This window comes from Balaenoptera physalus (genome assembly GCF_965194825.1).
Source record: "Balaenoptera physalus genome assembly, chromosome: 9".
NCBI lineage: Eukaryota > Metazoa > Chordata > Mammalia > Artiodactyla > Balaenopteridae > Balaenoptera > Balaenoptera physalus.
In genome coordinates, this window is record NC_138888.1 from 18,441,621 (window position 1) to 18,468,810 (window position 27,190).

At 33.8% G+C, this 27,190-nt stretch overlaps 1 protein-coding gene across 8 annotated transcripts in view; it reads right to left on the minus strand.

Moving 5' to 3' along the window:
• Window positions 1-27,190, minus strand: part of STXBP5 (syntaxin binding protein 5) — a gene marked incomplete at its 5' end in the record, with an annotated part of 166,216 nt that overhangs the window by 100,881 nt on the left and 38,145 nt on the right. For all 8 annotated transcript variants that reach the window (XM_082474485.1, XM_082474484.1, XM_082474482.1 and 5 more), the window contains 3 exons: window positions 8,977-9,060; window positions 13,242-13,305; window positions 14,847-14,981. In XM_082474485.1, the coding sequence (XP_082330611.1) occupies window positions 8,977-9,060; window positions 13,242-13,305; window positions 14,847-14,981 (283 nt within the window). The remainder of the gene's footprint in view (window positions 1-8,976; window positions 9,061-13,241; window positions 13,306-14,846; window positions 14,982-27,190) is intronic.

Consider the following 27,190-nt stretch of genomic DNA (forward strand, 5'->3'; position numbering starts at 1 on the left):
AAATTTATTTATTTAAAATTTATTTATTTATTTAAAAAATTTAAAATTTTTATAAAATTTTTAAAGGTTACTTTCCATTCACAGTTATTACAAAATATTGGCTATATTCCCTGCATTGTACAACGTTATACAATACATCCTTCAGCCTATCTTACACCCAACAGTTTATGCCTCCCACTCCCTGATCCCTAGATTGCCCCTCCCCCACCTCCCCACTGGTAACCAGTAGTTTGTTCTCTATTATCTGTGAGTCTGCTTCTTATTTGTTATATTCACTAGTTTGCTGTATCTTTTAGATTCCACATATAAGTGATATCATACAGTATTTGTCTTTCTCTGTCTGACTCATTTCACTTAGCATAATGTCCTCAAAGTCTATCCATGTTGCTGCAAATGACAAAATTCCATTCTTTTTATGGCTGAGTAGTATTCCATTGTATATATACACCATATTTTCTTTATCCATTTATTTGTTGATGGGCACTTTGGTTGCTTCCATATCTTGGCAATTGCTATGAACATTGGGGTGCATGTATCTTTTAAGGAAACAATCCCATTTACCATTATATCAAAAAGAATAAAATACCTAGGAATAAACCTACCTAAGGAGGCAAAACATCTGTATTATGAAAACTATAAGATGCTGATGAAAGAAACTGAAGATGACACAAACAAATAAAAAGATATACTGTGTTCTTGAACTGGAGGAATCAATATTGTTAAAATGACCATACTACACAAGGTAATCTACAGATTCAATGCAATCCCTATCGAAATACCAATGGCATTTTTCATAGAACTAGAACAAATAATTTTAAAATTTATATGGAAACACAGAAGACCTTGAACAGCCAAAATGATCTTGAGAAAGAAGAACAGAGCTGGAGGAATCAGACTCCCTGACTTCAGACTATACTACAAAGCTACAGTCATCAAAACAGTATGGTACTGGCACAAAACAGACACATAGCTCAATGAAACTGGATAGACAGCCTAGAAATAAATCCATGCACTTATGGTCGATTAATCTATGAAAAAGGAGGCAAGAATGTACAATGGAGAAAAGACAGTCTCTTCAGTAAGTGATGCTGGGAAAACTGGACAGCTACACATATGATTTGGCCAACCCAATAAAATAATGAAATTAGAACATTCTCTAACACCATATACAAAAATAAATTCAAAATGGATTAAAGATCTAAATGAAAGACTGGATACCATAAAACTCCTCGAGGAAAACATAATCATAATACTCTTCGACATGAACTGCAGCAATATTTTGTTTGGATCTGTCTCCTAAAGTAAAGGAAATAAAAGCAAAAATACACAAATGGGACCTAATTCAACTTAAGGTTTTTTCACAGCAAAGGAAACCATCGACAAAATGAAAAGACAACCTACTGAATGCGAGAAAAATATCTGCAAATGATATGACTGGTAAGGGATTAATATCCCACATATTTAAACAGCTCATACAACTCAACATCAAAGAAACAAACAACCCAATTAAAAAATGGGCAGAACTGAATAGACACTCTTCCATAGAGGAAATGGAGATGGCCAACAGGCACATGAAAAGATGCTCAACGTCGTTAATCATCAAGGAAACGCAAATCAAAACTACAATGAGATATCACCTCACACCTGTCAGAATGGCTATCATCAACAGAACACAAATAACAAATGTTGGCGAGGATGTGGAGAAAAGGGAACCTTCATACACTGTCGGTGGGAATGTAAATTGGTGCAGCCACTGTGAAAAACAGTATGGAGGTTTCTCAAAAACCTAAAAACAGAGTTACCATATGATCCAGCAATTCCCCTCCTGGGTATATATCCGAAAAAAACAAAAACATTAATTCGAAAAGATACATGCACCCCAATGTTCATGAAAAATATTTTTATATGACCAAAGTTTGTTACCTTTCAATTTTTTGTTCTGATATTATTTAAATTTTGTCTGTAAAAAATTTTAAAAATCACTCTCCTACATTCTCTTTAAATGACTTTTCTATTCAAGTTGATACAATTCTTGTTCTTAATGGTCAACAGACTCTAGAAGCTATCCTACTAGAATGTCTTGAACTGCCGAGTGCAGCACAAAAACCATGTAACTGGAAGTTAAGAGTTTCCCTTACATACAAAGTCATCATTTAGTATCATCATTCAATGTCCATTTATTTGGGTTCCTCATATGCTTATAAATTTAAGTTAAATAAAATAATTTAATGTTTATGGATCACATTTTAAAATTTAAATGATGATAGACAATCAGCTGTATTTTTATTTATTTATTTATTTTTATTTTTGGCTGTGTTGGGTCTTTGTTGCTGCACATGGGCTTTCTCTCTAGTTGCGGCAACAGGGGGCTACTCTTCATTGTGGTGCATGGGCTTCTCATTGTGATGGCTTCTCTTTGTTGTGGAGCATGAGGCTATAGGCACAAGGGCTTCAGTAGCTGTGGCACGTGGGGCTCAGTAATTGTGGCTCACAGGCTCTAGAGCTCAGGCTCAGTAGTTGTGGCACACGGGCTTAGTTGCTCCACGGCATGTGGGATCTTCCCAGACCAGGGCTCGAACCCGTGTCCCCTGCATTGGCAGGCAGATTCTTAACCACCGTGCCACCAGGGAAGTCCCTCAGTTGTATTTTTAAATGCCAATATTTAATACAATATTTTAGGGTCAAAGTATCTCTAACAAAATTCTATATAAAATCTTAAAACAGTAATAAACTTATTCCAAAATATACACATGACATTCCATAAACTCAATGTTAGAATAAGCAATTTCTGGGACTTCCCTGATGGTGCAGTGGTTAAGAATCCACCTGCCAATGCAGGGGACATGAGTTCAATCCCTGGTCCGGGAAGATCCCACACGTTGCGGAGCAACTAAGCCCATGCACCACAACTACTGAGCCTGCGCTCTAGAGCCTGTGAGCCACAACTACTGAGCCTGCATGCCACAACTACTGAAGCCTGCACACCTAGAGCCTGTGCTCCGCAACAAGAGAAGCCACTGCAATGAGAAGCCCACGCACTGCAACAAAGAATAGCCCCTGCTCACTGCAACTAGAGAAAGCCCGCACATAGCAATGAAGACCCAAGACAGCCATAAATAAATAAATAAATAAATTTATTTATTTGTTAAAAAAAATTAAAATAAGCAATTTCTTAGTCGCCTTAATAGATGAAATTATTTCTGTAAAATATAAGTAGTGTTAAGCTATACACAAAGCTATTTAAATATATTTTTTTAAAAGTGATAAAAGAAATACAAGAGAGGTTTAGTGTTATCTGGAACTTATAAATAAAAACATTCTAATCTTATCATATATAAAAATGTGTAACATATACATAAGTATATATTATATAGAGAGAACTAATATTTCTACTTTGCTAAAGAAAACAATATACATCCTTGTTTAAAAGTACTTTTTATTTTTAAGATATTAAATTATTAAGCATTCCAAAAATAAATACTAGCTAATTACAAGGACCAATAGCTCATAATTTTTTGGATAACAGAGAGAAACAAGTAACAGAAAATACCCTACAAAAAGAAATAACCAAATGTGAACTTTTAAATGCAACAAACATGCACAACTTTTTCCATTATTTCTGCAATGTTTAAAGTACAAATACAACTTGATAAAAGACTTCTTTTTTCCTAATAGTCTAATACCATTACCTGTAATACTACATATGTGCTACCCAAGTATATATATATGGAAACATATAAATATCAATAATGTATATATAGTATAGTAAACTTTATGCTACAGTAATGTATATACTATGTAAGTATAGCGTAAGTATATGTATACTGTGTAGTTGACCCTTGAACAACACGGGTTTGAATCGTGCAGGTCCACTTATATGCAGACTTTTAATAGTAAATATTACAATGCTGCAAAATATGTGGTTGGTTGAATCCACGCTTGTGGAACCATGGGTATGGAGGAATGGAGTATATGGAGGGCTGACTCTAAGGTATATGTGGCGTTTCAACCTGGTGGCAGGTTGGTGCCCCTAACCAGCACTGTTCAAGGATCAACTGTGTATTAATATTTACTAAGTTTTATGATTTTGCATCTCTGTTCATTAGTCTGTAGTTTTCTTGTAATTTCTTTGTCTGGTTGGTATGAAGATAATGCTGTTTTCACAGGATGAGTTGGGAAGTGTGTCCTCCTCTTATATTTTTGGGAAGTATTTGGGTATAATGGGCATTATTTGCTAAAATTCACCAGTGAGCCTTCTAAGCCTGGAATTTTCTTTGAGGGAAATATATACATTAAAAATTCAATTTCTGTAGTAAATATAGAGTCACTCAGGTTAACTATTTCTTCTAGAGTGAGCTTTGGTACTTTCAAGGAATTTGCTGTCGCTGAAGGAATTTGTCCATTTCTTCTAAGTTGCTGAATTTAAGCTGTACATATATCCTTAATGCTCTCTTTGTATTCTTATAGAAATTAAAGTGATTTCTCATACCTGGTATGGGTAATTTGTGTCTTTTTCTCTTTTTTCTTATCCCTCTGGCTGTTTATCAATTTTACTGATCTTCATAAAATAAAGATTTAATTTTTTCCTTTTATTTATTTCATTAATTTTTGTTCTTTATTATTTCAATTCTTCAGCTTACTCTGGATTTAACTTGCTCTTCTTGTTTCTTGTGGAGGAAGCTGAGGCCATTGATTTGAGACTTTTCTTGCTTCCTAATACAAGCATTTAATGCTATAGTGAATGCTTTAGCAGCATTTCATAGACTCAGTGTCATATTTTTATATTTTTTTCAGTTCAAAATACTTCCTCATTTCCCTTTTATTTCTTCTTTGACCCATGGGTCATTTAAAAGTTATACTGCTTTCAAATATTCATAGATTTTTCACCTACCTTTTTATTATTGATTTCTAATTTAATTCCATTAGAGTGAGAGAACATTTTTTATGATTTCAATCTTTAAAAATTAAAAAAAAACTGATTTTATGGTGCAAAATATGGTCTGTCTTGATGAATGTTCTGTGTGTATTTGAAAAGAATGTGTATTTTGTAGTTAAGTGGAGTGCTCTGATACCTACTTTGCGAATGCTGATACAGCCATTTCAGCTGTCTTTTCATTAGTGCTAACATTACTGTTTCCTAAAACATCTGTGTTTTTATATTTAAAGTGGGTTTCTTACAGATAGCATATAGTTGGATCTTGCTTTTTAATCCAATTTGACTATCTCTGCCTTTTAACTGGGGTATTCAAACCATTTATATTTAATATGATTGTTGATATAGTTGCATTTAAATCTATCATCTTGCTATTTTTTTTCCTGTTTCTCCCATCTATTCTTTGCTTCCTTTTTCCTTTTCTTCTGCCTTCCTTTGGATTGAAAAAAATTTTTAATTCATTTTATTTCCTTTTTGGCTTACTTATTTGGGTTACTGTTGTTGTTGCTTTGATGTTCCCTTTAGAATTTGCAATATATGTCTTTACCTTATCAGAATCCACTTTCAAGTAATATTACATCACTTTAGGTACAGTAAAATAACCCGATTATTCCTTATTAACCAACAATATTCGGTCTCCTGACCTTTGTGTTGTTATTATCTGTATTTTAGTTCTATGTATGTCATAAACCCTACACTGCATTTTTATTACGTTTGGTTTGAATAATTAATTATCCCTTAAAAAAAAAGGCTTTTATATCTACCTACATATCTGCCATTGTGGTATCATTCATTCCTTTGAGTAGATCCAAATTTCCATCTCATATCATTTACCTTCTGCATGAAGGACTTCTTTTAACATGTCTTGTAGTGAAAATCTGCAAATGATGAATTCTTTGAGTTTTTATGTGTGTAAAAGTGTTTATTTTACCTTTGTTTTTGAAAAGATATTTTTGCTGGATATAATTCTAGGTTGACAATTTTTTTCTTTCAGAACTGTAAAGGTATTATTCAACTGTGTTCTGGCTTGCGTTGGTTCTAAGGAAACCATCTGCTATCATTTTAATCTCTGCTCTTTGGTATTTAATGTATTTAATTGTCCTCCACCTCCCCACCCTCTGGTTGCTTTTAAGATTTTCTGTATCACTAGGTTCTACTTTTAAGCAACTGAAATATGATGTGCTTTTGTGTAGTTTTCTTCATGTTTCTTCTGCTTTGAGTTCATTGAACTTCTAAGATATCTGTATATTCTAGAAGTTTATAGGGTTTAAAGTCTTCATCAAATTTGGGAAACTTTGGGTCATTAGTTCTTCAAATATGTTTTCTGTCCACATGCTCCCTTCTGAGACTCCTACTACACATATATTAATCTTCTTGAAGTTGTACCACAGTTCACTGATGTTCTGCTCATTCTTTGCTCATCTTTCATATTGAGTAATTTCTACTGCTATGTGTCTTCAAGTTAATCAAGCTTTTCTTCTGCAATATCAAATCTTCTGGTAAACCCATCCAGAGAAAATTTTTCATCTTAGACATTTTTCATCTCTAGAAATTACACTTGTGTTTCTGAAGTCTTGCATGTCTTTCCTCAACATTTTCATGCTTTCATTTACCTTTTAGAGCATATGGAGTCTGTTTAATATTTGTTTTAGTATCCTTGTCTACTAATTACACCATCAGTATCATTTCTGAGTCTGTTTCTATTGACTCATTTTATTCTCCTTTTGCATTATATTTCCTGCTTCTTTGCATGCCTCATAGATTTTTATCTGGATGCTAATCATTGTGAAATTTATGATGGGTTGTTATACACTTTTAAAGATTTTTGAGCCTTTTCTTCTGGGATGCAGTTAAAAATACTGCTTGGAAACAGCTTAGACTTTTTAAGGCTTGCTTTTAAGCTCCGTTAGGCTAGCTGACCCAGCCTGTAATGCAGGGCTAGTTTGGCCCCACTACTGAGGCAGTACCTTTCTGAGTACTCTTCCTGATACCCTGTCCACTACAAGCTTTCTCCATTCTGCTGGGAATGTGAACTACTCTCAGTCCTCTGTGTGCTATGAGAATTGTTCTACCTACTCCTTTCCAGTGGATCTTTTCCAAGCCTCACACCCATGCAGTAATCAGTATTCAGCTGAAGACACAGGGTGAAGGGCTCCTTGCGAACTTTTAAAACTATCTCTAGGCAGTTCTCTACTCTCTGTTACCTTGTCTTATAAGCTATGGATATCTTCCCCAATTTCCCAACTCTGTCTCCTCAACTCAGGGAGACTGTTGGGCTTACTAACCTAGGTTCCTCCCTTTCCCTTTCATGGGCTGAGACCTGGAAGATCTCTCCAGGCCATAAGCTAAGGCAATTGAAGGGCTCACCTTTTTTCCCCTCTCTAAGGAATCCCTGTTCTACACTACCTGCTAATTTCTAAAAACTGTTCTTTCATGTATTTTTCCAGTGTATTTAAGGTGAGATGGTAAATTCCCTGTGACTCCATAGTGGCTAAAGCCAAGATAACTATTTAAATGACAAAAGCAAAACAAAAAAAAGTCAACTTTTAAAATGTGCTTTCATTTTGACATAGGAAACAGCTCTACAGGCCAAAGCTTCCAGAGAAATGACAAGAACTCTTTATTAAAAATATTCTTTTAAAATAACTTCAAGATCTTGATTGGTGAACCACAGAATACTTACTAACTAAAAAGCTTTAAATACAAAAAGTATACAGCTATGAAAGCAAAGGAAATTCTTTTAGTCAAGCTTACAAAGATAATACACAGACATTTACGAAGTATTCCAAGTATTGCTACAGTTGCTCAGGGTAGTCTGCTTGAGTAACTGAAAGCATCAATATGAACACATGACATATTTCTCAAAAACAAACAAACAAAACCACTTACACATTTCCTAGATCTATTCACTAAATTGGAAATTGTGAACACTCCTGGTACCCAAATTATGGTCACCAGATACCATTTCACACTGAAAGAAGCCAGTTTCATGGAAAAAGATATTCTAAATTTGGGACAGAAATATACAAGATTAATAGGTATACTTTGTTATAACAGATGGCAAGGAAGCTATCCAAGAGTATTATCACCAGAGGACTCGGGAAACAACTGGAAGAGATTCACTGACCAAAGAAAGGACAATTTGAAAATCAATAAGGATAATAACTTCAGTGTACTAAAGCATATGAAATATGTTTAAATCTTTGAGTACATAGTGAAACAGAAAACAAGAACAAATTACCCATCATTAAGATTACTAGAGAACAACCCCTTTAGAGTAAATACTGAAATAAAAAGAAAGAATCAAGCATTTATCCTGCCTTTCCTATCTGAACTGTCCTACTATATAACCAAAAGAGTAGACAAGAAGTTTCTCTTTACTGAAGTGTCCCAGATAATAGATAGAGAAGGAATTATAAAATTAGAACTTCCCTATTTTGCAACAACTACGCACTAATAGATCTAGGCCTTGAACATCACTGGCTGCTAATATCACAAACAGACACTAATATTCAACCTGGTAGAAGAACATCAGCATCATCTACGAAATGGTCTTGCTAAAAATGAAAAAAATGAAACTAAATATGATCATGCCTCAGTAAACCATCCAATTTATAGGAAATCTGAGGGCAAAAAAAGACATCTTTTTTATTAAAAAAAATCAATCAATCACAGTCTTTATATGGATCCTAAAGCAAGCAAACTATAAATATTTACAGTATACTATCACTTGTATAAAATTTAAAAATAGCATACATTTATTAATTTGTTTGTAAATGCAGAAAATATCTCTGGAAGAATACATGAGAAACTAACATTGGGATGTGAGGTAAGGGAACTGGACGGCCAAATGACAGGAGTTGCAGAGATTTTTTTTTCTATCTTTTGACCTATTTTAATATATTATTTCATATATATGCAAAAACTGTGCGTTATTGCAATTAAAAAGGTTGCCTAAAAAATCACTAATTAAGTTCTTAGAGAAGCCGTTCAGAGCTAGAGAAATGACAACAGCTTTTGATTAGCAAAAATAATGTTATTACCTCATCGTAGGTGTATCTGTAGTCTGCTTTCTTTGATTTGAGGTCCCATAACACTACTGTTCCAGATTCAAAGCCAATCAAAAGCTGTAATAAAAGAAAATGCCATATTACCTAGGAATGACATAAATCATATGAAACATTTATTTGCTGACGATAAAGATAATTATTATCATTCATATGCTTCAGGTATGAAATTACAATATAATTAAACATCTGCATTGCTAATTACTAATCACATGGATGACATATGGGAATACTGCATTGCATATTTATATGCCTTTGATCATTAGGGATTCAACATATATCATACAACTGATTATTGAAAATGAAAACAGTACCATTTTGAAGTCCAGAGGGTATACTTTCATTAATTAATATAAGTTACTAATAAAAATTAACATTTTCATGTGCTTTAAAGTTTACAGACTTTTCTAATTTAACACATTATCAGGCAATCTCATTTACTCTATACATCTTACTCTATACATCTCGTTTACTTATACATTTACTCTTTACATCTCTATATTGATTAGTTCCAAATTATATCTAGCCTAGACCTCTCTCATGAGATTCAGACTTATAATTCCAGTGGCCACATGTTCACATATTTATTCCACAAAAACCTCAAAATAAATGTGTCCAAAAGCGAATTCATTATTTTCTTCCCTACCCTCCTTTTCTGGTATTCCCTATTGCAGTGTCTCTCTCAGCATTCTTTTTTTTTTTAATATTCATTAAGTCGCTCAGGCAAAAACCTTGGAGTCATCCTTAACTCTAGTCTCTCCCTTACCAGGTAAAATCATCAAGTAATTTAAAAAGTACACTCTAATATCTCTCTAATTTACTTTCCTCCACCTCCAATACCTCTCTCTTTGTTCAAGATACAAAAATCCCTTCTCTAGTCTCTGGTCTCTCTGACTCTCCAGTCTTGGCCCTTTTTTTAACCCATTCCATATTGTAGCTAGGGTTAGTTCTAAAATGCAAATCTGATCATGTAATGTAAGCTTTTTGTTTAAAACTTTTTAATGCCTTACCATTATTTTTAGATCAAGTCCAAACTGAATAATCTGACCTACGAGATACATCATGGTCTGGCCTCTGCTCACCTCCCCAGCTTCAGCCTTTTCCACATCCCTCTTACCCAATACATTCCAGTATATCTTTCAGGTCATGCTCTCTCCTACCTTTACGCCTTTGCCCATGCTGTCATCCTAACTGGGCCACTCCATTCGAATGTCATCCTTTTTGCTTGACTAATCCTACTAATCCTTCATGTCATTTTAGCTATCACTTCTTCCTGAAAGTCTTCCTTGACCTTCCAAATGTAAGTCAATGCCCTTCCTATGTGTTCCAACAGCAACCTGTACATTTTTTAACCTGAAGGGTCACTAGACAATAAAAGAATGTCTTTTTCCTTATCTGAATTCTCTTGCAAACTGTAACACTGTTCTATTTAAGCAAGAACTGGTTTTACCTTGTTTACTACTATACCTCTAACATAAGACAGAGAGCCTGATATGTTGTAGGTACTTAATACATTTTTTGTGAATGAATAAGTTCTGGAATGAAATGCATGTTCTTGCCTCACAAACCGTCTACTGTTTACCACCTCCTGCACTGGCATTTTCCAAATCTCAGTATTCCCCCTGCTTGAAACCTTCTCCCTTTTTAATTCACTTTTATTCACTTTTTATTCACTTTTAAGCATTTAGTGTTGTTTCCTTGGGTAAGCCTACTCAGTTCCTCTGGACAGATGGAGATGCTTCTTCTCCTACACTAGTAAATGCATTTTCATCTATATGTCTCTAATATCTAATATACTGCCTAATGCATAGTAGCTATTAAATAAATATTTGTTTAATAAATACATGAAAAGGGACTTCCCTGGTGGCCCAGTGGTTAAGACTCCACGCTCCCAGTGCAGGGGGCCTGGGTTCGATCCCTGGTCAGGGAACTAGATCCCACACGCATGCCGCAACTAAGAGTTTGCATGCCACAACTAAGGAGCCCGCCTGCCGACCCAGCGCAACCAAATAAATAAACAAATTAAAAAAAAACACAAAAAACATGAATGATTGGTAGCTAGCCAATAATTGTTCAAGTAATCTGGAGATATGAACAAATTTGGGGGCAGACCCAGTAACTTTAACTAAATCGCAACTTAGTGGATTTCAGACTACGGGGACATTTGGAAGACCCAGTCATTGAAACTAACAAAATAGATTTTCCCACCTTGGTAGGAAGTACACTTAATTTTCCTAACATAAACTCTTCTTTCTTCGGCAATCTGAAATACATACTCTTTCTGGAAAAAAAAAACAAAACTGGTATTTGTTTCCTTTACCTTTTTCTATTCCTTCTAAATATCTTGGACATGTATATGGCATTTTCTGATGGGGGCAGTAAGAGAGGAACTTAAGGAATAAGGAAAGAGATGGAAAAATATAAAATTTAAGAATTGCTATACAGTATAAACAATACTGGATTGCTCAGGACACAGGTAACTTAAGCTCTAGCCTTAGATCTGCCACTTAGTAGCTATGTAACTTTAAAAAAATAATTTTACCCATCCAGATCTTAATGACATAAGAGGGTTAAAGTAAACTTTAACCCCACTAGCCAGCTGTATCTTCCTAAGAATGTTAGAAATCTGTGCCAACAAGTTAAACTTTAATCCCTACAATCTCCTAAATATTAAAAAATAGAAGAACTAACTGAAGGATGTGGTACTTATAAATAGAATATTGCACAACTAAGGTGCTAATAAATTTGGAAGTGAGAGAAAGCATTTTATGTTAGGATTATCAGGAAAGGTATCATGAAAGATATGTGTTTAATCTGAGCCTCAAGATGTGAGTAGGAATTCAGCAGAGAAAGAACAGTGGGAAAGAATTCCAAACAGAGGGACTTATATAAATAAGGCATGGAGGTAGTAAAGAGCAGCTCACATTTGGGCAACAGTAACTATTTGCTTCAGCATAGCATTCAGCTAAAGATGTTCTCAAAGATAATGAAACCTAGGGCTATGTTTTAAGGAAACATTGTTTTGTTTGTTAGATACTGCAGAACCACTGAAAGCTTTTGAACAGGAGAGCAATAAGATTAAAATGGCACTCTAGGAAGATTGATCTGGAAATGACTCAAGAATGGGTTGGAAAAAAAAAAAAAGAATGGGTTGGAATGCCTTGAACTGCAGTGGTCGTAAAGAGACTGAATAGAAAAGACACTGCAATGGAAGGACTGAAATGATTTACTGACTGATACAACGTAGAAGAAAGGGAAGTTTTCAATTCTTCCACCAGCTCTCCCACCCAAAGACTGGCTTTTAGACAATTATCTTATACCAAAAATAAGTAAGTAAAGTGAAGATATAGGTTACTGTAACTTGCTTCATGTAGTTTCTCTCAAACCATACAATTGTATGATATAAGCTGGCTCTAAACAGTACCGCTATTCTTTTGTTTTCCCAGTGTTAACAGAACAGTGTTAACACAACATATAGGCTCCAACACTCTCACTAACTGAGAAAAGGAAAAACCTGAATAAACTTCACAAAATCCAGAACTTTCATTTCACTGATTTCTGATAGTGATTAACTTTCGGTATTGATGCAGACTAATTTTCATGAAATTTTATAAGTAGAAAAAATATCATTAAATAGAACTACTGAGAGATTGGTTTGAATTAGGAAGTAAGAGATTCATGGAAAAGGAAATTTTATTATTTTTCAGTGTACTAATGAACGTAAATTAACAATAGCTAGGTAATGACTGCATGAAACTGGTTTCAAGTATAAAAAAATTAAATATTATTTTTAAAAAATCTCTATTGATCTGAGCTATTTATGGAGAAAAATTTAGGGGAGAGAGATACAGAGACAACTCTAACATAAGGTGTTATGTGATAAGTGCTAGAAAAATTGTTTAACTAGTGTAAAAAAGAATTCAAAACCAAAAGAAAATGGTTTTTGTCAGGATTATCAGAAAATAAGGGGAATTATTCTAAATAAGCCAAAAACAAGTTAACAACCTTTAACTGTACTTATTAAATTTTACTTGTTTTAGAGTTCTTCTTTAAAAGGTAAATATTTTAATTTTCACTTGTTCTTCATAACGCATAAATAAGCAATTAAGTATATATGATATACAACCTTTGTTATCAGTCTCAACTTTGCAGAGTAAGTGTAGTTCTGGAATAGTATGCATATTTAAAAAATACAAAATTCATGCATTTAAGTAATAAACATATATATTTAAAAAAACTACCTTTCCTTCATCCATTGGATTATCACTTATATGGACGATAGGTCCTGGGTGAGATTTAGATGACCTAAAAGAAAAAAAGTTAAGATGTTTTTTCTCGGTTAAAAATTGCAATACAATTACATATTCATTACAATAAGAATAATGAATGGAAAACAAAGATATATTTACAAAGGTTGAAAACATTTCAGCAAGTGATCAGTAACAGATGTACAGTTCTCAATATGGATCAAAAGAGGAATCAGGAAAAATAGTGACTCTCACATTGATATAAGTCAGCAAAATTTAAAATTATGTACACTTTCTGTATAGGAAAGAATCTTCAATTTTGTATTTTAGCACAGAAAATTTATTCTCATGGTAGAATTCTCAAAGTTAATATTTTAAAATAAAGCAGCATCTAAAATATTGCTATCTTTATTTTACTCAATTCTAGCCTCCAGTTGGGGCATCTCATCTAGTTCCACAGTTCATACCAAAAATAAGAAAAATTCCATTATGGCTTTTAAAAAAATCAACAAAATAATGCCACCAATATTTGCTCAGAGAAAAAAGAAGTCATACAGGTAAGAATGTAGCTGAACTGATGCCTACAGAGTAGAAATAAGCAGAAATAACCCATTCATAAACTCTAAGAGTTGAGAGACCAGTCCACTTCATTGAGAGCCACTTGTGAAACCACAAAGACAACTGCACCAGGCCTCCCGCTATATGCTGTGATCAACTCAAAGAACAGACCTAGAAAACCTTGTACCAATGGACTGAGAAATAAAAATGTTCCTGATAAAGGAAGGAAAACCAAACTTAATACACCATTACAGCTGCAACAACACATTACTTCGGAGATACGCCACAAATTCATCCTTATGTCAAATTCTGTGGAATGCAATAATACGGAACTATTTGTTTAAAAACAAGAAGAAATGTTAAAAATGAACCTTGCCAATATCCTTAAATTCTGATTTTTATGTCTAAATAATCTAAGAAAAAAATTAGAGAAAGAGATAAGATTCTAAGACAGTGAAAAGTTAGCACTAAAGATCCTTAGAGCCCCATAGCACAACCCAGTTTTTGTTGTCATTACTGTTAAATAAAAGCAATCATTACCATATCAAAACTAAGGAAAATTAACTGTCAAATTAATTCTGCAATGTTACACTATAAACATTTACATTATATTTGGTGATTAAACATAGCAAGTAGTGGTTTAGATCAGTGTTTTCTAAACATTGGTGGCAACTCGTTAGTGGGTCATGAAATCAATTTAGTGGGGCATAACCAAGCATTTGAAAGAAAAATAATTAGATGATAAATGAACAGAAAAAAATCTGGAATGCTTTTCATCTAATAAGAATAATGGTTTTATTAAACTTGTGCTATAGCTTATATATATGTGAACATATTTATATATAATATGTATATGTATCTATATAGATATATGTAAAGCATTTAAATTTTCAAACTGCCAATGGGGCAATACTTGCAAAAGGCTAATAAATCTGTATTTAATATTAAAAATTTAATTCTATATTTACTAATTAGCTATTATCTAATATTATCATATATGGTACTGATAGTTTCAGATATGGAATATTTGCTCAAACTCACAGTTCAATGGCTTTGTTCCACATAATGACGTAGCCTGAGAGTGTGAAGGACTCCACATTGACAATATGTATATTACCTCGTTCAGTGCCCACATAGAGCCACTTACTCTGGAAAGGCAGATGGCAAAATGTAACCCTGCAAGAGAAAATATATCCAAAAAGGAAATCAGAAAAATATTTGGTAAACTTTATTAACTGTATTAGAGGGTTAATAATGACATATACAATTCAGGAAAAGCAAAAAAGATACAACCATCAGATTTATCAACTCACTGTAGTTAATATTCAATTATGCTAATTCAACTTTACTGTCAAATATAAGTCCTTACAGTAAATAGACAGCATAACCTGATAGAAAGAAGATGAGTTTTTTTTTTTTTTTTTTTTAAATTAATTTCTTTATTTTTGGCTGTGTTGGGTCTTCGTTTCTGTGCGAGGGCTTTCTCCAGTTGCGGAGAGCGGGGGCCACTCTTCATCGCGGTGCGCGGGCCTCTCACTGTCGCGGCCTCTCTTGTTGCGGAGCACAGGCTCCAGACGCGCAGGCTCAGTAGTTGTGGCTCATGGGCTTAGTTGCTCCGCGGCATGTGGGATCTTCCCGGACCAGGGCTCGAACCCGTGTCCCCTGCATTGGCAAGCGGATTCCTTAACCACTGTGCCACCAGGGAAGCCCAGAAGATGAGTTCTGACATTAGTATGTGTTTCAAATCTGGCTATGTCATCCACTGTGTTACTTCAGACATATGACAAATTTAACATTTAAAGCCACAAAGTGAGTCCAACACATCACCCCTCGGTACTACTGTATTTCTCAGAAGTTATTAAACACACTAACCCATCTCGGTACCTGTGCTTACTATTCCTTCTACGCAAAATGCTCCTCCTGCTCATATTCTTCTTCTGTTCAAGATTCAGTTAAAATACCAACCTTCATTCAAATTGATATCCCAACACTTTTGTATCTCTATCAGGCTTGCCTTGTAAGAGAGTCTACCTTCCTCACTAACTTGTAAGCCTTTGGAAGGGCTAAGATCCTCTGTACTTAGGCTTAGACAATGATATTGGAATATACTCAACACTGTCTCCTTCTAAGTCCTGATGATATAAAAGTCCTTCATTGACACATTATAATAATTTACATGCATGTATTAAACTTTATAATCATTCCAACAATTTCTAACATTTTCTATATAAGCTCAGTTGATAACAAGGTTAAGAATGGAAAATACCTTGTCCTTTTTGTAGAACTTATTTTTAGTAAAAACAAATAAATAAAGATAGTATATTATGAAACCATATAATGCTCATTTTTTTCAGACTACCTGTTCTGTCTCTCAAAATATACTATTTAAAATTTTAATGGAATAGCCCTTTCAGTAATACACAATGATGATAATCACTGCTGAACTCTCAAACTGACAGTAGTCATTAGGCAAGATACAGCATACAGAACATTTGCTATTCCCATTGACATAATTTCATTACAGAGAATTTTCAAGATGAAAACACTTCAAATAAATACATGCAACTCATGGTCACACTATTTCCTAGAGTTAGTGTTCATTTAGATAATTACTTAAGGTTCATCATCTATATTTTTTGTTGAGTGTTTTATATGATAGCATGTCATCTTTCCAAAGGATTTATGTAAATTTAACAAAGCAAAGCAATGACTACTGAATCAAAAAAACATCTTATAGTACCTTATTACTTCACAAGGCAGTAAGTCCACAGTACCTTTATGAAAACTTTAGGGCCACATAGGTTTCAGAATTCAGAATTTTCCACATTTTACAAAGGTACATAATAAGTATTTATATATTACCTGATATGGTGGTAGCACCTTGTAAACACACTGATTATTTCTGAGGTATAATTTTTGGCAGTTTCTTTTACTTGAGATATAATTGTCCTATAACTTTAGTTTCAGTCGTACAACATAATTCAATATATGTATGTATTACATAATGATCACCACAATAAGTCAAGTCAACATCCATAGCCACAGGTATAGTAAGAATTTTTTTCTTCCTGTGACGAGGACATTTAAGATCTACTCTCTTAGCAAAGTTCAAATACATAACACAGTGTTATTACCTATAGTCACTGGAGGTTTCTTAAAAAGTTACACCTACCATATGATCCACCCATCCCATTCCTAGGTATTTACCCAAAAGAAGGAAAGCATATGTCTACACAAGACCTGTACACAAATGTTCATAGCAGCTTTGCAACAGACCCAAACTGGAAATAACCCAAATGTCCTTCACCAGGTAAATGGATGAAAAAGTTGTGTTATATACTTAGAATATTACTCAGCAGTAAATAAGAACATGCATACAACATACAACATGCATACATGCAACACCAATAAATCTCAAAATCCTTAAGATGAGCAAAAGCCAGAAAAAAAGACATATTTTATCGTTTCACATACAATTTACATGCAATAGAAAATGCAAACTAAGCTATTGTAACAGAAAGCAAATCAATGGTTGCCTGGATTGTGAGGGTAGAGGCCAGTAACAGAAGAGGGGAGGGATTACCATAAGGAAACATTTTGGGGTGATGGGTAGGTTCATTATCTTGATTGTGGTGACAGTTTCATGAGTGTATATATGTGTCAAAACTTATCAAATGGCTTATTACTTTAAATATGTGCAGTTTATTATATGTCAATTATACCTAAACTAAGCTATTTTAAAATTTTTTGTTTTCAGAGATTTGTGGCTTTAGGAATTATGAAAAATAAGATTGTGACTCTGATTAATACATAGGCACAAGCTCTGGAGTTAAACTGCCTGGATTTAATTTGAGCTCTGTCACTCACTAGCATGTGGCCTTCGGTAAACCATTCTGCCTCTCAGAGCCTCAGTTTCTAAGTGGTAAAGCACATCTACCTCACTGTTCACCTGAGGATCAAATAAGACAAAGCATGGTAGATGCTTAAAATGGGGCCTGACACAGGTAAGTGCTCAATAAATGTTAGCTAATTATTATAAAAAACTAAGTGATAGTCTACCAATTAGAAGTTATAAGGCAAATTTTAATGACATGAAGAAAATAAGGTACAATAATAGCATGCCAGATACAAAATGAACAATGCAATAAATATCATAAAAACAACTATTTCTGGTACTTCCCTGGTGGTCCAGTGGTTAAGAATCCGCCTTCCAATGCAAGGGACACGGGTTCGATCCCTGGTCAGGGAACTAGATCCCATACGCATGCCGCAACTAAGAGTTCGAATGCCACAACTAAGGAGCTGGCAAGCCGCAACTAAGGAGCCTGCCTGACACAACTAAGACCCAGAGCAACCAAATAAATAAATAAATATTAAAACAAACAAAAACAAAACCCAAATATTTCATTTGAAATGTGCCTTAAACTAAAACATGAATATAGCTCAAATATTCTGAAAATCAAAAATAATTTCTAAATAAATAAGTCAAAATAATGACAGTTTGATTTTAAAAAAATCAGAAATATCCAACTTCCTGATCTGTTCTGCTATTTTGCAATTTCCCATTATTCTTCAAAAAACAGTAGTTACTGGCTTAATACAATTACATGATCCATCTTTGATTTTAATACTAACAAAATTATTTAAATAATGTGTTTACAAAGTTTGAACTTATCTCCTTAAGGGCAGACGTTTTGGATATATCATACAATATTTTCTGTTCCTAGCACAGCAATACCATACTGCAGCTGTTTCTCAAATATTTAAAGAAATGAAGAATAAATTCTTTACTGTTCAGAAAAAAATCCAGAACTTTTCCCTAGGCTCACTTTTTCAATATAAGCTGCCATAGTAAGATTTTTTCCCCCAGTCAACTATAAAACCAACTTACATTACTGGGAAATTTTAAGCAACTTTATGTTTTAATCTTTATCCTATTTGATATTTAACATTTTAAGGAGGAACTTAAACTGTTTACTTACAGATCTGACACGAAGACTTTAATACTGTCCCTAGAATGAGTCTTGTACACTTCAAAAAAAAAATACGAATCATAGGAGTATATTTGTACAATGCGCCACCAAATTTAAAAATTACTCTGTTCCATTATTACCATCATTATTTGAGTCAACTGAGAAGGGGGAAAGTCAAATAGTTTTTTATCACAATTAACTTGATAATTTATTAACTAGCAAATTTTAATGGGTAATGAACAGGTTGGATTAGGAATAGTGAGAAAAATAAAATTCCATGTTGCAATCAAATAAAGTAATACCATGCCAGTGATTTAGGGAAAGTCCAATAAGAAAATGTGGTCCCCCAAAACATATTACTAAAGAAAGCAAGTCAATCAACATGCCCTACCAAGAACTGCAAGATTCTAAATTTGGGGCAATTTAATCAGTCAGTTACCAAAACATAAAACTGGTGGTTAACACAAACTAGACTTTACTTATTATAATTAAGAGTGTCCTTTCAATTTGTTAGATAAACATGACCTTATTTCCTTGTTTACAAAATAAGAATCTTAGCCTCCTCTGTTGAAAATTAAAAGAATATATAACTAAGTAAGCTTTTATGTAATAATTAAATTGATGAAACTATATTGATTATTTAAAAGGAATAACATATATTAGCATACTTAAAACTATACACACATATTAAAAACTATATACATATATTATGTACATGTCTGATATGTACACATATACATATACATATAGAGAGAGAGATTTGTTGTTATTTAATGAATCTAAGAAAGTGATCCATGATAGAAATCTAATATTTTTCAGTAAAAGTAGTCATGAAACAAATGGCACTGAATAGCCATTTCATAAGGAGTTCAGATCAAAAGATGTGAAAAATACTGAAAATAAATAGAAAGTTTCAACAGTGAACCAAATATCACATATGGCAAAATACTACAGTGATGGCCCCAAAAGATCTCATCTCCCTCCCTGTATCCTCTCCCTTGTATAGTCCTCCCCTCCACTTAGGCTAAGACTGACCATGTGACTTGCATTGGGCAATGGAACATTAGCTGTTGTGCCACAACCAGAAATCTGAAAAGCACTCACTTGCACATTGGGGATTCTCTCTTCCTTATGCTTTTGGAACCCAGATGCCATGTGATGAAGCCCAGAATAACATTCTGGAGACACTGGCCCAGCCCATACACGGCAACAACCACCAGACATGTGAGTAAGGCAAGCTAGATCATCCAAGCCACCTGAGCAACCAGATGAGCACGGTACATAGGCGACTACAGGGGAAGACCATTCCTGCTGAGCCCAACTCAAGTTGCTGATCCACAGAATTGTAAGCAAACAAAATAACTGCTATTTTAGTCTCTTAAATTTTGGGATGTTTTGATATGCAGCAATAGATACTTGATCTATTACATAATATAATCCACTCAACTAAAATTTTTAGTTGAAAATGAAGACAAGCTATAAAAATATACAGGAAAACAAATTCTTATAGTTCTATAATTAGGTTAAAAAGACCGCAGGAAAACTTTTTAGGAATGCAAGTATCATGAAGCTAAAACATTACCTTCGATTAAAAACAAATTCATGGACTTCCCTGGTGGCGCAGTGGTTAAGAATCCGCCTGCCAATGCAGGGGACACAGGTTCGATCTCTGGTCCGGGGAGATCCCACATGCCGCGGAGCAACTAAGCCCGTGAGCCGCAACTACTGAAGCCCGTGTGCCTAGAGCCCGTGCTCCGCAACAAGAGAAGCTACCGCAGTAAGAAGCCCACACACCGCAATGAAGAGTAGCCCCTGCTCACCACAACTAGAGAAAGCCTGTGTGCAGCAACAAAGACCCAACGCAGCCAAAAATAAATATATAAATAAATAAATTTAAAAAAAACAAAAACAAACAAAAAACCAAATTCATGACTATTGTTTTTCACACACTTTTATTATAAAGATTAATTTTTATTTTAATGTGATAAAGATCATAATAAATGACAGTGACTTCAGTTTTTACTGATACCAGGAGACCAAGTTAATTTAAGCTTATGTGCTGACATTATTAAGGCAAAAGGTTATACCCAAAATAATTTATAATACATATAGTTGAGATCACATGGAAAACATTAAAACTCAGTGAACACTAATAAGGTTATATATTATAAGAATGGCATATTAGGGCTTCCCTGGTGGCGCAGTGGTTGGGAGTCTGCCTGCCAATGCAGGGGACACGGGTTCGGGCCCTGGTCTGGGGGGATCCCACGTGCCGCGGAGCGACTGGGCCCGTGAGCCACAGTTGCTGAGCCTGCGCGTCTGGAGCCTGTGCTCCGCAACAAGAGAGGCCGCGATAGTGAGAGGCCCGCGCACCACGATGAAGAGTGGCCCCCACTTGCCGCAATTAGAGAAAGCCCTTGCACAGAAACGAAGACCCAACACAGCCATAAATAAATAAATAAATAAATAAATAAATAAGACAAAGGAAAGAATGGCATATTAAATTGAGACTGATAAGGTACTTTAAAATGGACAAGTTAAGCCAAAAAAGGGAGTGATTGAAACCAATATATCAGAAATACACAGATGATAAAGTTGCATTCCCTCAGTGTGTCACTAAATGGAGCTGCATTCTGAATCCCTATACTGGACTTAGACACAGATATACTTATCCTACTCAAAGCGTTACTGGGAACACAATAATTTTTATACTTGCTTGAAGGACTTAAAAAAAAAGTATAACATGCTAAGTTTTAGGGGGTGATACGTATATCCTATTCACTATCCTTAGCAGCAGTTTTTCAAATACTATGTAGTCAACAAGCTCCATATTAGGAAGATTTACTATTACCAATTTTCTTTAGCAAAAGAACATGCACAGCCTCCTATGTTGAAATTAATCACCCATAAGCAAGGGCATAATACACAGATGATTACAACTTTACAGTTTAATCCATAGAAAGAAATATGAACCAATAAGCTCTTCTACATGCCTATACCACCATTTGATCAGCCCGACATGACAGGAAATATGTCATCACTTTTATAGTCTCAGCAAAATCACACTATCTTGCACCTAATGAGTACTCAATAAATATTTGTTAAATGGACAAATGAACTATAAAAATTTGTGAGGATTTATTACGTTAATTAACAATCAGATATTCTTTTTATTTTTTAAACATCTTTATTGGAGTATAATTGCTTTACAATGTTGTGTTAGTTTCTGCTGTACAAAAAAGTGAATCAGCTATATGTATACATATATCTCCATATCCCATCCCTCTTGCGTCTCCCTCCCACCCTCCCTATCCCACCCCTCTAAGTGGTCACAAAGCACCGGGCTGATCTCCCTGTGCAATGCAGCTGCTTCCCTCTAGCTATCTGTTTTACATTTGGTAGTGTATATATGTCATTGCTACACTCTCATTTCGTCCCAGCTTACCCTTCCCCCCTCCCCTTGTCCTCAAGTCCATTCTCTATGTCCAATCAGATATTCTTGACTTATTCCTTTCTCTATCCTCATGGCCTGGCCCTAATTTAAACCATTATCACTGACTGTTAAATCAATTCCAAGCTGCCCTAAGAGTTATCTTTCAAAGCCAAGAGAGGTCACACACACCATTATCTTACCTGAAACTCTAATGGCTTCCTACCTTCTACCATAATGCTTCTGAAGCAATATTTAGTGACACACTGTGGTATAAATGTCTGAGAGAGGGGGTTATAGATGTAAAGTGTGCTGGAATTGGTCAACTGATATTCAGCAGCCTCTCCCATATCCTCCTACATGCCTTCTTGTACTGCAGATGCTAGAAAGCTAAAACCTACATTTACCAGACACTCTTACAACTGGAATTCTAGATGAGATTAAGTTTCTACTAACTGAATGTGCTTAAGATTTATAAGCAGAAGTGAGGCAGAGACCATCTTCCTGCTGATGTTTCTGCTGACAAGAATGTTCATGAAAACCTGAGAGGTAAGAGGCACTAAGAGATAGGAGTGGGGACCAGATACAGCATTCCCAGATCTACTCCTTAGATGCACATGGTGAGACGCAGTTGTATGGCAGGAATATTAAGTTCTAAAACTCAGTAGTTCTAGCACACTTCCAAACATTTTATAAACAGCTATATCCTTGAATTAAATCCCTTTATGCTAAAAATATCTACAGTGCTTTCTGTTCCTGCGTTGAACCCTGACTAATACAGCAAAGAAATGTACCTTATCTGCTACTTATCTATGATACTTTATAGTAACCAAAAAAATACCCACTTACAATGTATCTTGTTCAGACAATGTTATTCATTTAATGATTTAAAGTTGGAAAAAGGTTAAGAATAGCTTTCTTATAATTGCATAAAACGCTTTTCAAGAAGTAGACCTTGTCCTTGCTTCCAAAATTATCCTATCATTGTTAGACACCTAACAATGTCTAACAAGAGTGAGACTGCTTTATGACTTAGTACATCTGAACATAATGGAAATTCCCTTTCCCCTTCATCAGTGTAGGAAATTGCTACTAACTCTGTAAATCTGTTCATGTGGGCTCCTTTGTAATGCTTTATCTAAAATTCCCCAAACATGGTGACATGTCCTTTTTCTAGTTAATCTTTAAAATTTCTTAAGAAAATTTCACTACATTTATATTATATCACGTTTTCCATTGCATTGTAATTAGTCATTTCATCTCCCTGAGACAATTATAACTTCCATGTCTTTCCGGAATTGATGACAGTATTTGCATGAACCAGAATCTTAATCAACGTTTATCAAGTGAATTAATGCAAAAGAAAATAAAAAAGCAAATACTAGATACTTTTCTTAAATTAATTGTACCTTATACTGTTATTAGATGAAAATTTAAGTTTGCATTAATGAACATGGAAATATATTAAAACAGCAGTCAGCTGACAGCAATTTATAAATCTGTTCAAAGGATTTCCTTTTTATTTGTAGTCCCACATATCTTTTCTGATAAACTGTCACAGCTACTTTAGAAAAATCTTCATCACATCTATAACACAGCAGTACAATGTAATAAATATTTCAAAAAATAAGCTTCAGAGATTTTTGAAGGTCATTTTACATTTGTATTGATTTACTATATGCTTTATCAATTACATCCCAATTTTTACAAAACATTTAAGAACTTTTGGAAATATGCCAAATAAATCATGGTATTAACCTTCCTTGTGAAATGAGACCTTACTGCAACATCATCAATGGCTATCAAAAAAACTGAGTATCAGTAAGTAAAACAGTAAATATCAAATAGGAAAACAGTATATGTCAACTACAGAAATAATCAATAACATCTGGAAAAAAAACAAACAAACTGTTCCTTGTTGTGTGGGGGGTTTCTTAAAGTTCTGTTTTTAATGATGTTATCTTGAGGAATGAAGATGAGAGTATTTTTATACAACAGATGCTATGATAAACAAAAGCAATCTGGTACTCATCAGCAACTGTTAACTGTACTTTTTTTCCATTTCTATATTAGATTGCTCTTTACTGTTTGGATAGGTATACTCTATATATCTTCCAGTCTATGGCTTGATTATTAAAGAAGTTTCTCTCTCTCTGTGTATATATATATATACACACACACATAAATATTACCCTATTTGTATATTTACACAAACTTACTATCTCAGTCATTTTTTATTAGTTTTTATTATGTTTGTCTCCTTTAAAATTGACTCTTTCCATAAGTTATATTAACAGCCTGGAACAACATATTCTTCCATATTTTTTCTCCGTGTTCATTAAATACACATAAGACAACATGAATTTGGGGTGGGGAGGGAGTCATTGTTTTTAAAAACAGTACTGTACAAATTATTCTGAATCTTGTGTTCTTATGCATCAGCACCTGGTGGATGGGGTTTGTCTTTTAAAACTTTATGGTAAGTGTGTTTGTTGTACAGAACTTTTAATCCTTTCCTTTTTAGCATGTGGGTTTTTTTGTATGCTAGTTAAGCGCACCTTGCTCAGGTCTTACAGATATTCCCTGTGTCACTTTCTTTCAAGTTTTAATTTTTCTGTGTTCATTTCCCATTTAAGTTTTTAACTGGCTTGCAATTTATTTTACTTATGAGGTAGGGACCACTTTTCCCTATTTCGATAAGAGTTGTCACAGCATCTTTTGTTTATTGCATCCTTTTTTGTTTGTAATGCCACCTCTGTCATATATCAAGTGTGTGTGATCTCTCTCTCTGCATATACATGTTTCTGGAGTCCATTTACTGTGTTTTCATTCATTTCTCTTTCTCTTTAATTACTGTACCATTTTAATTTCTATACCTTTATAATAATTTTTCATATTTAATAAAATAAGCCCCATCATCTTTCTTTTTCAAAACTGTCCTGGTTGCTCTGAGCCTTTCTTTCTTCCAAATGAATTTTAGATCAGCTTATTTCCAAATGAATTTTAGATCAGCTTAAGTCCAATGAACAATGGTGTTAAAATTTAGATTAAAATACTACTGAATTTATAGATTTGGAGAGGAGTGACATTTTAAAACTTGAGTATTCCTTCCTTTGAAGCTCTCCATTTGTTTAAATCTTCTTTTATTCCTTCAATAAAGTTTTAGTATTTTCTCCACACAGATCGTATACATTTTTGCTAGTGTTATTTCTAGGAACACTGTAACCTTTGTTGCATGATCTGTGCTTTTTTTCCCTTTTCCTTCCATTTACTTTCAAACTTTGTATAATTATGCTTTATGTTTATCTTTTATAAACAGTTTAATAGATGTATTTTGTTGTTTTTTAATCCAATCTCAAAATCTCAGTAGATGATTTTAGTATATTTACAATGATTTTCATTATTGATATAGTTGAACTAAGTTTTTAAACTTATTTAAACATCCTTTTTCTTTCTATCATTTTATCTCTTTTCCTGACCCTTATTTATTTTCTTCATTTCCTTCTCTAATGGTTTTAATATTATATATTTTCTATCTTAGCAATTACTCTTACACTTCTAAGACACATCTAACTTTACAGCTTCCTAACAAAGTCTGAAAGAATGAGTATTGCGGGGGGCTTAGTGTCAGATAAATGTTATATTTTTGGAGTTCTTCCATAGCTGACAATGTTAGAAAATAGCTCAAAAAGGTATTTCTAATTCTATTGGTTATGTCCGAAGTTAGACCTTTCAACCTAAAGATATTTTAGCTCCACAAAACTTTCTTCACTTATGCCTCTGATCACTACTTCTCTCCCCATTGTTCTGTTTTCTCTTGTCTTCTCCACCCAAAAGATCCTTACAATTCTTGGGCTGAAATCTCCATCCTCTGCCTTTATCTTATCACTGTCTCTATCATATTCACCCCATTGCCCTAAAGTATTTTTATTTTTAAGCAAATTACAATAAATAAATTTTAACTTTAAGTTAGACTAAAGAGAAGGATAGATAAAAATCAACAAATTAGATATCAATAAGAGGTAAGAATAAACTTAATAAATCCACAAACTACTTCATTTGGAAGACAGTGAAATAGAACAACTTCTGATAAATCATGTTAGAAATATGTTAACACAAAGTGAGAAAGGGAATATAGAAAATACAAAAGTAAATTTAAGTACACAAGAATACAGTGGGATACAAGCCTTCTCATCTTAATGAAATTCATCATACTCTGAATCATGAAATTTATTCAAGAAAGAGGAAAACAAAAAGGGTCAATAACCATAAATGAAACTGAACATATTTAAAGTATGTACAAAAAAATTTCTAGCCCTAAAAAGTTTAAGCATACTCTGAAAATATTCAGAAAATAGATAATCCCTCTATTAATTTCTCTGACCTAGAACAGGAAGGAAGGGAGGGAGGAAAGAAAGACAGACAGAAAGGTTACTCAATTCTTTAATATGAGGGAAGGATGCCCTGATACCAAAATTGGAATATAACTTTTTCCTGTTATTGTCAATCTCACGAACAGAAGTAAAAACCCTGAAGAATATACTGACAATCATATTTAACAATGTAAAATAATTTTCAACTTTATTCAAAAAATTTCACAGGCATACAAGAATGCTTAGTGTTAGGAAATCTATTAAAGTCATAAATTAAATGAATATGGAAAAGGGAAGTGAAAAAATCACATGATAATCTAAAAAGATGTTATAAAAGCATTCAATTAAAATTTAACTTCCATAATTGACCACCAACTCGTAGGGGGAAAAATTCTATCTTAAATCTACATCCTATATTATGCTTAACAGTAAAACCCTAGAAGCAGTATTATTAAAATTATTACAAAGAAAAAGATACTTGCTATCAATAATATCATTGAACACTGTTCTGGAAATTCTTGCTAATACGGTAAGGCAGGAAAATGAAAAATAAAATTTTCACTTTCATTTTGAAAATCCCTGCCAAATTATTACAGATGCAAGTCTGCT